Source organism: Lepidochelys olivacea (genome assembly GCF_965140295.1).
Source record: "Lepidochelys olivacea isolate rLepOli2 genome assembly, chromosome: 8".
Classification (NCBI taxonomy): domain Eukaryota; kingdom Metazoa; phylum Chordata; order Testudines; family Cheloniidae; genus Lepidochelys; species Lepidochelys olivacea.
The window spans coordinates 91,878,605-91,891,380 of record NC_140418.1 but is presented as its reverse complement, the minus strand read 5'-3'; the positions used below and the strand labels follow the sequence as shown (position 1 = coordinate 91,891,380).

At 37.9% G+C, this 12,776-nt stretch overlaps 1 protein-coding gene across 2 annotated transcripts in view; it reads right to left on the bottom strand.

Annotated features, from left to right (window-relative positions):
- Positions 1-12,776, bottom strand: part of TM2D1 (TM2 domain containing 1) — a 36,327-nt gene that overhangs the window by 21,834 nt on the left and 1,717 nt on the right. For both annotated transcript variants that reach the window (XR_014712717.1, XM_084637131.1), the window contains exons 3-4: positions 9,737-9,845; positions 5,370-5,461 (exon numbers count right to left, since the gene is read on the bottom strand). Coding sequence is in view for 1 of the 2 variants with exons in the window: in XM_084637131.1 (XP_084493257.1) it covers positions 5,370-5,461; positions 9,737-9,845 (201 nt within the window). In the remaining variant the exon portion in view is untranslated. The remainder of the gene's footprint in view (positions 1-5,369; positions 5,462-9,736; positions 9,846-12,776) is intronic.

The window sequence follows — 12,776 nt, the reverse complement described above, 5'->3', positions numbered from 1 at the left end:
TGCTTGTTTTGTCAAAATATTATATCTTTGCTGTTGAAGAAAAAAATCCAGAATACATAACGTTGTTTTAGTTAAATAAAATAATTTAAATGTCTGTCTGGTGGTGATGTCCTCCTAATACAACATGGCAAGAAAATCCTCCAAATATTAAATGATTAACCTGTTGAATTGGAGATATTTTGACGTCACTGGGAGATGAACAATCTGCTTCAATTACCTTTGGTAAATGAAATGACCAAGCATCATTCATTTTCTGATACAGCTGTAAAACTAATCTGAAAAGTTTTCAGAATAAATCACTTTAAAAATGTATAATGTATTCCTTCTAAAAATGAAACCTACATCTATCTCTGAGTTGTGAAGAATATGTATTATGGTTATAACAACCAACAAGAATGCACTTTTATGTAGAAATCCATGATTAAATCGAGTCTTTTAAAATAATGATTTAAATCAATTTGATTTAAATCAAATCCACCCTGCTTTCCTTACAAAACTTGAGATGTTTCTGCTATCCATACAACTTCTTGGCCCCAACAGGTATGTCTACACTGCAATTAAAAACCCATGGCTGGCCTGTGCCAGATGACTCAGGCTTGCAGAACCCCAGAGCCCGGGCTCCAGCCGAAGCCTCTACACTGCAATTAAACACGTTAACTCGAAATTTTTTCCCCTGCAGAGGTAAGAGCAAAGAACCTTTGATAGCTCATTAAAAATGAAGGATTGTTGCAGGATTGCAAGATGTTTAGAAGTCTCAACAGTATGGTGTTGTATACTCTGTACTAGATCTTCACAATGATGTAGTCAATGCTATTCACTGCCAAAAAATAAACTGTGTTTTAAACCTAAAATGTTAAGTTAGAGGTCTGGATTTTTTGATACTCATCTTAAACGGAATTATTCTCATGTTTGGGGAGAGGAGAATAAAGTTTCAGAATGAGGGCTTATGCAATTTTAGTCTGAAGCCTTGTTTGTTTGTTTGTTTGTATGGCCAAATGGAAATATGGAGGTTTACAAGTAAAGTTCAAATCCTAATTTAAATCCCAAGTGAGACTGAGTTTGGTGGTCTCACAAAAACAAAACACGAATTGGTACTATATGGCACCATGGGTCCCCTTGAGAACAGACTAACAAAGATGGAAATAGCAGGGGGCTTACAACTCAGAAGAAAGGTGCATCAACAGAGCTGCATGGGGAAGCTTTCACAATGCCCGGCTAAAGCTAATGCTTTCTTTCTCCATATCTTCATGAGAAATAAATTCACTCAATTAAAGAGGAAATACCTTAGAGTGAAAGCCTTTGCCATACTATTTATCTAACAACAGGAGACTATTATTTTGTGACATCCTATTCTGACAGTTCCTTGAAGCAAGAAAATCTGGTTTATAGTCCGCCTTTGTATTGTCAGGATTTATACCATCTTGTTAAAAAATGGTATCTCTTGTATGTAGAAAGGTCAGTGAGGAAAATCGATGTGTGCTCTAGCTTTAAAAGTATCATACAGAGCAAAATGTGTGTATCTTGTCTTTAAAGGCAATGTGCCACATAAACACATTTACAAAGTAGTAAGCACTACACAGCTTCACATAAGAATAGTCTATGAATGACAGTTTTCAAAATATGAATTCAACAACAATATATATGGTGGTAAAAGTAGAAAAACAACAACTAATTTTTAAGGTAATCTGCTGCTTTGCAAGTCAGCTCCTAAACGTAATTTGTAGGAATTCAGATCATTTAATATTTAAGAGGTACCTTGTTTGACAAAGCACAAGAATTCTCTATAAGAAGTTGTGTGATTAGTTACCAGTATTCTTTTTGCTTCACTCCTCTCTATCCTTTCACAGGGGAACAGCTTCCAAGCTTTATAAGAGCTTAACTTGCAAATCTTTTAATTGTGGCTAATATCTGAATTATATTTCAGGTCCAATTGGTAATTTAAGTGTAATACATATAAGAATTCAAAGCAAAGTTTTCAGACATCTGCACTAAAAGTAATGCACATCCTTATTCTAAGTCCAACTGATAAAATAAGAAAATATTTGAATTTTGGAACATTGGTTTTACAGAAAATGGGCATCTAGAGTTATCCAATTGCCTCTAAAAAAGGGATCTTAGAAGATCTAATCTTTTTATGTAAATATAAATGTGCAAAATAAAAATGTGCAAATTATTACATGTCAGGAAAAAAGGCCACACGGGTTAACACAGAATTACCCATAAGAACAGGGAGAAGGCAGAAACTCAAAGCTCCCACTTGAAGCAGTACTAGTGTATTTAGCTGCACCAGTCCATTACATCATGCAATCTAGAGTTATACAAAAAAGGCAACTGTTTGTAACATACTGAGAAACTAATGAAGCTTAAACAGAGAGTTTCTTAACATATAGTGAAGGTAATTCTAGCAGAATAGGATTTATGTGTACCTTAAAAAGCCATCATCATTTTCTTCATCCTGTGGATAAATCTGACAAACACTATCTGAGGTAATTTTTATCACTATGGGAAGTCCTATTAAAGCCAATAGCTTCAAACAGAATTAACAATAGTAAGCACTATCCTGAGTGGTAAGTGTTTGCAGGATCAGATCCCATGTTCTGTTCATGTGTTCATGTTTACTTGTTTTGTACATGTAGAATTAGGATCTGGTCATGCAGATTTAGATATGACACACTTATCTATACGTGTTTAGATACATGTCCAGAAATCTATAGGTTGTTTCTAGTACTTCATTTTCAAAACCAGTGGAAAGCAATCTATAAACACTTTGAATATCTTCAAAAAAGTTAGAAACAAGTAATTTAAAAATAATTTGAAATGACTGCAAGAGTGAAACTCTTAAAACAGATTTTCTAAAATCAGTCTCTTAACTAATTTCACCTAAAGGTGGCAACATTTTGGTTGGGAATTTAAATATCTTAGTAGAAAGCACAAAAATCAAATAGACATTTTCATAGAAATAAAGAGAATTATTACAATGTATTTTGAAATAGAAAATATTACCTGAAAATGAAGATCACTACAGTTATTAATTTAAAAAGTTACATATCCAGAACTGTTAATACAACATACGCAATAAGATTTAAGGAAATGATCTGCTAAGACGTTGTAGAAATTCACACATTCTCTTAAATGTAGACATGGGAAAATTCACACCAGATATTCCATCTTAACTTTGACCCTCAAGACATAGCTTATATAGCATTATATTGTGCAAGTCATTTAGCTCATTTCAGCACACACATCGCTAATGTATAGCAATTGACTTGCATTGAACTACAAAGAATATATATCAAGTTCTATTACACACACATTCTAATTGCAGAACATTAATTATATTATTCAGACACTCAGCACAGTTTTGAATTTAAAATGGGTATTTAGATAAAACATTATTATCGTTACAGGGCTAGCAGCACTTTTGCCTTTCCTGGTCCCTGAGTGCACTCATAGAATATCAGGGTTGGAAGGGACCCCAGAAGGTCATCTAGTCCAACCCCCTGCTCAAAGCAGGACCAATTCCCAGTTAAATCATCCCAGCCAGGGCTTTGTCAAGCCTGACCTTAAAAACCTCTAAGGAAGGAGATTCTACCACCTCCCTAGGTAACGCATTCCAGTGTTTCACCACCCTCTTAGTGAAAAAGTTTTTCCTAATATCCAATCTAAACCTCCCCCACTGTTACTCCTACAGGTAACAGGTCCCATGCCTATATGTCTCCCAGGGTGGAGTTCTGTAGTTCTTGTGCTCTTAGGGTGCTGCAGCCCAAGGCCCAAACTGTGTATCAACCATGCTTTCCCAGTAGGTCCAACTGGGTTTGGCACCTGTGGTTCTTCCCTTCAGGACTCTGTGGCCAGTGGTATTCAGTGAACAAAAAAGCTTATGCTCAAATAAATCGGTTAGTCTCTAAGGTGCCACAAGTACTCCTTTTCTTTTTGCGAATACAGACTAACACGGCTGCTACTCTGAAACCAGTGAACAAAAAGCCTTCTTAAAATTAAAATATTTGTTTATTTTAACAGTAGGAACAAAGCATTTTAAAATAGCCTACAAACACATCTACCTTACCCAAAGGCTTAATATCCCCTGATGGCCTAAATTCTTCCAACTCCTCAGCAGGTCCTGTGTGTCAGTCTGTTCTCCCCAATGGCTCCCCAATAGCTACTGCCCTCTTTGTGGAAGTCTTCCTTTTAAACCCTGTCTTTTGATCTTCTGGTTCCCAGGCCTTTTCCTATGCAGCACTGTCTCTTAACAGCCCTTGAGAGTTGAGGGAAAGTGATTTATCTTGAACAATTCTTTTATTTTCTGCTGGTTTTCCATCGAGCTCCCAACTGAACTCAACCAATATATTCACACAGAAAACATCCCAACAACCAGGTCAGCATAAACAATATTTATAAATTACAGAGCAGCTCCATTTCTGTTACACACATCTTCCTACAGTATATCTTCTACTATATAAAGTATGTAATACTTAGAATACCAGTAACTGATTCATAGCCTTTATATAACTGATTTCCTACAGCGTGCTATAAGTTGTATAAATTGTTGACCTGTACTATGTGAAAGTAAATAAGGCATCAGTTAAGATTGTTATTGGAATGTTTACTGCGACTTTTCAGACCTACTTTTTTTAAGTGACTGCATAGAATTGAAGAACATTTATTATTATAACTGATATTTCTTGGGTTTTGACAGCTAAATTTTCTCAGTATACATTTTTGTAATGAGACTATTACTTACTGAAACAACTTAAAATCATTACACTACCCTGATCACCTTTTTAGTCACAGGCACTTGGACTGTTACCCAGGGATCCCCATCATGAAGGACAAAAGAGCAGAGGCCACATTGCTTCTCTCAACAGCATTGTCCAAAGTCAGTCCTGGGGTAAGCAAGCTCAATTCCCATAATTAATGCTTAACCATAACATACATTTTCTCATCAACAGATGTCAAACAATTCCACAACAGAGGGAGTGCGGCTCAGAAAGGTTAAGTAATTAGCGCAAATTCATACAATAGAAGGGCAGTAAAGCTGAGAATAGAACATAGGCTTGCTGACTCTCAATCACATGCCCTATCCCCTGAACTACAGCACCTCCCCTTTGTCACTACTAAGTTCAAGAGGAGTTATGTCCACTTAAATCACGGCGGGATTTGGCCACAGAGCCATTCTAAACAGTAAAAACATGGACATTAGTTCATTGCAAAGGCTTTGCTTTCAAAGTGAAATAAGTACACTAGTGAGTAAATTTGAAAACAGTGAGAATCAGAGGTCAGTAGTTAAGACATAAGTATGCGTGTAAACTCCAATCATATAGAATTAATGTTTTATTATTTAAAATCAAAACAAGAAAAAAAAAACTCACCTAAGGCAGGATACCCAAGATAAAATCTATCTGCTCCCAACCATCCAAGAAATAAAGACAGAGCCACTGCCACTTTGTATGAGTAACCATTTCTGCCAAAAGACATAAGTAAAGATGACTGTGGTTGAAACAAGATATTAAGTTGCGTATATTCTGAATAATTCAATTAAAAATGACAGTCAAATGACATACCTATTAAGTCTCCCTTTATGAAAGAGAAGACTTGTGTTGTTTAGCTTACACAATTTTAGCACAGTCTTCAATAATTCAACATTAAAAAATTAGTATAATACTATTATCTGTGTAGACATCCACTGTAACTTGGACCTCAGGAGTGTACTTGGGCTCCAGCAGAACTTCCATCCTTTTTCTTAAGGTGGATTATTATTCTCGTTCAAACAAGATATGAGCCAGCTGTTGACACAATCCTAGCTTTCTAGAGTATTTCCTATCCACTTGTGTATTCTGGGGCACAATTTATTGAAAAGCCCCAGAATTGCACCAAATTTGCTTGGCAGGGTCAGTTCCAGGGCCAAGCAGTGAAACAGGAAGTGTCCTGGGCTAGATGAGGTGTCACCTAAGGTAGGCATTCATGGATGAGATTTGGGGAAGAAGTCAGCACTGGCCCATTAGAAAAGTTGTGAGAGCAGCCTCGGATGAGGAAAGGGTCAGATAAGAAAGGACAAGTATTTAAGATAAGGATACATTTATTTTTAGATTCATCACAAATGAACAAAGAAGTTGGCCACATAAAAATGTACTGACGGCAGAAGATGTCAAAATGATAGCTCTAAAGATGGAGGAAGTCCTTTAGTTATTCACACAGATATGGAACAAGCAGAAGTGAAAGGCTCCCTGGACTCTCTTCTGAGATTGCCAAAAAGAGTGCTACCTAGTATTAACTGTTGTAGTGATGTGGACATGCCCACTGCTAACTTTCAGTCACTTTTGAAGTGAGCTTAGTGCTAATCACTGAACCTAGAGATGCTATTCCTATTAACACTCCCAGAGCCATCCATTGCCACATTAGGGAAGAACCAGCCTTGGAAAGGCGCAACAGAACCAAGTGTCATTAGAACCTTAAAATATGCAATAATTCACTATTCTGACACTTGCATGGCCAAGTGTCAGCAATTAGTGAAAGTGGCCAAAATAAAGTCTTAGATAAATACATGAATAAAATATTCATTTTCACAAAGGCAGTGGCCAAGAAGGGGTGCAAACACCTTTAATAAATATTTACATTTTTGCTTATTATCTGGCTTTACTAGCCCCACTACTGAGATCTTTACTCCTTCCACATCCACATTCCCCTCCTATTTCACATTCAAAAAACTGTTATCCTCTTCCGTTCATAATGAGCAAGTGCTGTTCTTAAAGATCACACCATTTGGTTTGAACTTCTAGTGCCTTTTATCAGTTCTCCAAAGAGTTATGCCTATGTTTCCCATTTCCCAAGTAATCCTACTGACTCTAACAGAACTCACAGTGCCTAAAGTTAAGCATGTGCAGGGCCTACGTACATTATCCAGAGAAGAACATGCTATGCCAGTTTAGAGCGCTCCTGGATTTGGAAACAACCATTTTATGTGGGAGCAAACAAGGAAAGACTCCCAACCTTTCCTGATGGAACACTCTAATGCAGAATTCACAGGCTTTTCTTTGAGATACTGTGGAAGTCACTTGTTCAAAGTATGCCTGTTTACATATACACACGAAGCAGCTGTATCCACTTTATTCAACAGCAACACAGAGAGACAGCTTTATCTAGTGAACTGACATACTTGTTGAGACTCTAGCTCTGAGTTCTAATAATTGATCTGCTACTTAGGGTTTGTCTACAGGGTGCTTTAGTCAGTACCAGAGGGGAGTAAAATTTTAGCCCACTAGCATATCATGCACTAAACTGGCCTGTGTGGACTCTGCTGGCATGCACTAAAAATTCCCTAGTGCACATTCATGTAGATTAATAGACACTACTGAACTTTTAGTGCATGCTACCAAGGTCACATGGGCCAGTTAGTGGACAGCATGCTAGTGTGGATTAAATTTACACCCATCTTGTGCAGACTAAAACACCATGTAGACAAGTCCTAAATTGTGGCCTTGAGCAAGGCACAGCCTCTGATTCTTCACCATCCCATATTTAAGGTATATCAATACTTAACTGCTTCAGAGAACTCACTGGTGTTTGCCCACTTTGAAAGTGACAAATGTTATATAAATATCAATGTGAAAATTCCATCACTTTAAAAAGTTATTTATGAATAAAATTTTCTTGTTTTAAATTCTGTTCACTTCTTTCTAGTAGAGGACAGTCAAGTTATCCAACAAAACTCAAATGAGGCACTGGAAAAGCTCAGAAAAGCACCTGGAGTGATGGGTAGGTTTACTGTTGTAGTATCAAATATGAGGATACCTGTGCAGAATAATGTTACCATGACTTAAGGGATAAAAATGGCCTTATAAAAGACTGGTAATGGTTTTAACTATGCAGATATTCTTTATAACTACCTGTATATAGACTTGACAACTTGTTACACCTATGAAAGTTGGGAATATTAAGGAATTTACCCTTCCTAGAAATGACAGCACACTACATGGCTTTGTGACATTTTTCAAGAGTGAATGCAAAACTCTGCCTGTAGCCATAGCTGAAATTTACAAGAGTTTTAAATAAAACTCAGCTAAAAGCTGCTTCTCCTGTATAAACAGTCATGGAAATGGTGAAGCCAGGGAAATTCTTTTAAGTAATCATGGGAAGAATATTGCTTTTAGTGCCTAATCGAGAGGTAGCACAGGAGGACTGTTCCAATTTCATTTCTTGAATTTTTAGTTCCCAGTTGTGAACCCAATAAAAATTTAACAAGCACAATACTGGGAATAATATTAATTTAGAAAAATCTAACAAGGTGAAAGCAACCCTAGGAATTGCTTTATATTCCAGTTAGGGAGGAGGGGAGCAAATTCTACTGCATTAGGCTAGATTTCATCTTGTTCTCTGGCTTCCATCACAGATATGGCAGAGAGCAATAATTCTGATAGAAACTGGTGGTCACAATTTACTATGCAAGCAGTTTACTGTGGCTTGCTAAAATAGTATGTTGGCCTTCAGTGTGTTGAGTTTAGACTGTCCAGCAAAATAAGTATAGAGAAATTAGCGGTGGAACCGGACTGAGCTACACTACACTAACATTTTGCAAGAAGGTGGCTGAGATAAGCAAACTGATGAATAATAAGAATATCAAATTAGAGGGAACTGGCTTTCTCACTAGTGATGTAGGCAAAATTCAGCTAGGATTGCTGGAACTACAATTTCCTAAGATTCTACAGCTGGACAACAAAAAAGACCAACTTTATAAAGAAAAGTCCTCCAGGATTCCAGTAAAGAGGAGAAACAAAGAACATTGATAAGTGTACTGTCATATTAGTGTTCAATACTGAAGAGTAAAAATAATAATTGCAGTGCTTAGAAAGAATCCAGACAACACTCTGCACTGTTCAAAATCTGTATGTAGAACTAAGTCAGTTGAGTCATCTTCACAGATCTGACTATCAGGCCCTTTGGAATGAAAAAATGTGTGTTTGTAGACATCAAGTCACTCAAGAGAAGACGTGAGAATTGGTTCCTGTAAAATGGATATTTAGGACTGCTGGAACAAGATTTCAGTCCTCCTAAAGTTCACATTTTCCATGACAAGAAGCATTTCTGTTTCAGGACAATTGTTCAGCACAGTAGCTATTAATAGAACCAAAGGCTTAGGCTATGGCTACACCGCAATCAAAGGTGTGATTTGCATCACAGGTAGGCCTGCCTGTACTAGCTTTAATCTATTTGGGATGCTAAAAATAGCAGTAAAGACACAGTCGCATGTACCTTAGAGTGGGCTGAACAAGCCGGCTTGGTACCCTTGGGTGTGTACTTACATTACTAGATTGTGCTGAAGCCCATGCTACTGCATCTTCACTGCTATTTACAGTGTGTTAGATAAATTAAATCTAGCATGGGTATGCCTACCAGATCTGCAAATCACACCTTCGACTGCAGTGTAGATATACCCTCAGAAGCAATATCAAAGAAAAAAAATCTAGCACAGAGGTAGATTTGCTTACATAATTATATATTTTGCCTTTAAGCAATTTAACAGCTTTGTTAGAACATCTCTCAAGTTCCATGCTAGTTAACTTAACATTTGTGAAACAATGTTTCTAATAACTAATTCTTCTCACCTAATACACTGAAACGAAGTAGATTCATCTATCTTTCCCTTTTCCCTCCTCCCTGTTGCCAACGCATGCTACACCATTTAAAATTAGTAACATAAAAACTGAGGCAAACATATTACAAAGCACAATAATTCACTTACACATTACGACATGCAATAGGTTTGTAAAATCCAACTTCCTTTCCAGTAAAGTTGTTTTCATTGCCACTGTGATCCTTACAAGTAATATTTGGTGCTGGATGACATGGAACTGAGGACACAATATAGATTATTTAAATTGAGCTATAACAGGCCATGCACCACGGTGCACATTGAGATTCCAAAAATGCAAAGTGAAAGAAATAAGTTCAACCTGTGCACTGAAGTGCACATAGGCACCGACTCCACGGGTTCTCTGGGGCTGGACCACCGATGGGGAAAAAATGGTGGCAGCCCCCCTACCAGAACCTCCCCCTCCCCCCAGCGCCTCCTGCCCATCAGCGGGCCCTGCAGATCAGCACCTCCCTCTCCCTCCCAGCGCCTATTGCCTGCCTCGGATCAGCTGTTTCTCAGCGTCAGAGGCACTGGGGGGGGAGGGAGCAAGGGTGCAGCATGCTTGGGGAAGGGGGCGGAACTGGGTGGGGAAGGGGTGGAGCGGGGGTGGGAAGAAGCAGGGTGGGGCCTTGGGAGAAGGGGTGGAGTGGGGTGGATCATCCCCCCGGCAGGTTACAAACTCAGCACCTATGGAAGTGCAGATTCCCACTAATGACTGGGTCTTTCAAAGAGATACTATAACCTGTCTTGCATTAATTCCCCCCCCCCCCCCAGGATAAATGTTAAGCAAACACACAAATCAGATGACTCACCTAAATGTTACAATTTCTAGATCCTTAAAGTTTTCCTTTTACCGTGGGAATAGCAGAAACCAGCACAGCCAACTTAAGTATTATTTCTCTCTATGGTAAAGCATTCTAATTGCTTAAGTGCATTTTATTTGGCCAGTTTCTCCTCATCAAACTAGAGAGAAATACTGTTTCTCTTATTTTAAGTAATAACTGCTAAGGTTAAGAATTAGAAAAGTGATGTTTCCTAAAGTTTGCAGAACCCCACCTGAGTTCACAACTTGCCACTTTCTAATGCTGAAATCAGGCGTTAAGCAGGTCAACATTTCATGTCTTTTTCCTTTATTTTAATTCTGACTTTCAGTACTTGTAACTTATGTCAGCCTGACAAACAATAGCCCCCAGGGGCAAGAAGATAGTGTAGTCTTTTTTCTGAGATTGCCACTAGAAATTGGACTGGGACTAAAAACTAAGTTATTAGGCAAGTCTGGTAGGTGGAATCTGAGGCAAAGGTGGACTTTTGAATGCTATGTTATACCCGTTCTGGTTCTGCATGAATGTGTAATGGGCATCACTCTGTGGGAAACTCAGGTTCTATTCCTACTCTGCCACAAATATCCTGTGGCCAAGTCACTTACGTCTCTCAATGCCTCAGTTTCTTATCTGTAAAATGGAGATAACAGTACTACTCTATCTCACATGGGTGTTATGAAGATAAATACATTAAAGATTGGGAGGCACTCAGATACTATCGTGATGGGGGCCATATAAGTACCATAGGTAGGTAGATAGATAGATACAAAGTTGTATTTTTGTTTAAGAAACAAAGAGGTTGAAGGTGGTTTTCTGATCTACTTAAAGAACAGGGCAGTAATTTATTCAAATGGTAAAAGCCCCAGATTATCATCCAAAATGTTGACATCACTAAGGCTCCAATCCTGCAGCTCAGTGGGATTACTCAAAAACTTGAAGTTAAGCATCTGTGTTCACAGGATTGGTGGGGCCTAAAATGGTATTTCAGAATAGGGTCTGGAGCTTCTGGCAACCCCAATGTAATTAGATTATATGGCCACATATGGATTTAACTTTTTATTGAGATGCTACTCTGGAGGAAGAGATAACAGATGTTGCAGGGTCCATTTAGAAGAAAAAGGGAGCACATAAATAGTCTGGGATTTTCTTAGAGCTGAGCAAATAATTCATAAAGAACAATTTACTTGATGAATTAATTTAGCCTCTTTCTGTTAACCAAATGTCTGAGCTTACAACAACTTCCTGGAGTTTCTCTGTTGTTCAAATTTACTCTGAATTAGCTGTAAATTATTCAATAGCTTGTTAGTTGTGACTGGTCTCAAGCCATATAGTATTGTTTCTGTTCACTCTTATAATCAGGAGCAGGGCTTGAAGGAGCACATGGAGCATGGAAGCTTTCAGAGCAGAGAAGATAATCAGGTTTGCAGAACTTTGTATTGCCAGTTTGTTTCCTGTATGCCAGGGCGCTGATCAAGAATTGTCCCTCTGCTGTAAAGAGAAATCCCCCTCCCTCCCAATATTTAATACTATATCTGTGAATGCTCCACAGTGTAAGCTTGAAATTAGCTTTCTGTGGCCATCTGAGATAGTAAAATTATCACTCAAATATTTGTGGAAAGTGAATGCCAGAGGGGTACAAACACAGACAAGGTGTATTCAGTTTTAAATTTGAGTGCTCCCAGAACATTTTTTGCATTATTTGCCCAGGTCTATAACTGTCAGAGTCCACTGTGTCACTCAGTCTGAGAACATCTGACAAGATGAACACTATTCTAAGTGAAAAGAGTGATTAATTTAAATATTTTTACCGGTGATACTTAGGTGAGTACCAGGTAATTTAACTCCAATACACACAGATATGTCACCTCCAGAAAAAGATAGCTTAATAACATCAAAAGTCTCCTGTAGTCGAGTGCTCCCTTAAGGAGTCATAACTGAAGAACATGAAGGTCTTCAACGTGCTTCTATTTTGAAGTTTGTTCTTTTAGTAAATATATACTAGATCTAAGGGGAGGGGTCATTTGTTTTAATTTTTATGAAAGGTAGGAACCTAGAGAATATACATCCCAAGTCAAAGAGATCTACAGAAACCAACCAACTTCCACACCCCAAAAAAACAAACCAACCCAAACACTAAACAAACTACTGGACTTGGCTCTGCTGATTTCTGCCAGTGTTTTAAGCATTTTATTTAACACTACTTAAAACAAAATAAACCCATACAGGTTCTCTATACTTTCAATGGAACTGCATACAAAATGAATTCAATAACAGTATTGTATTACATTTCAAAATAACCAAGTTGCAGGTCTACAAGGGCACTAGTT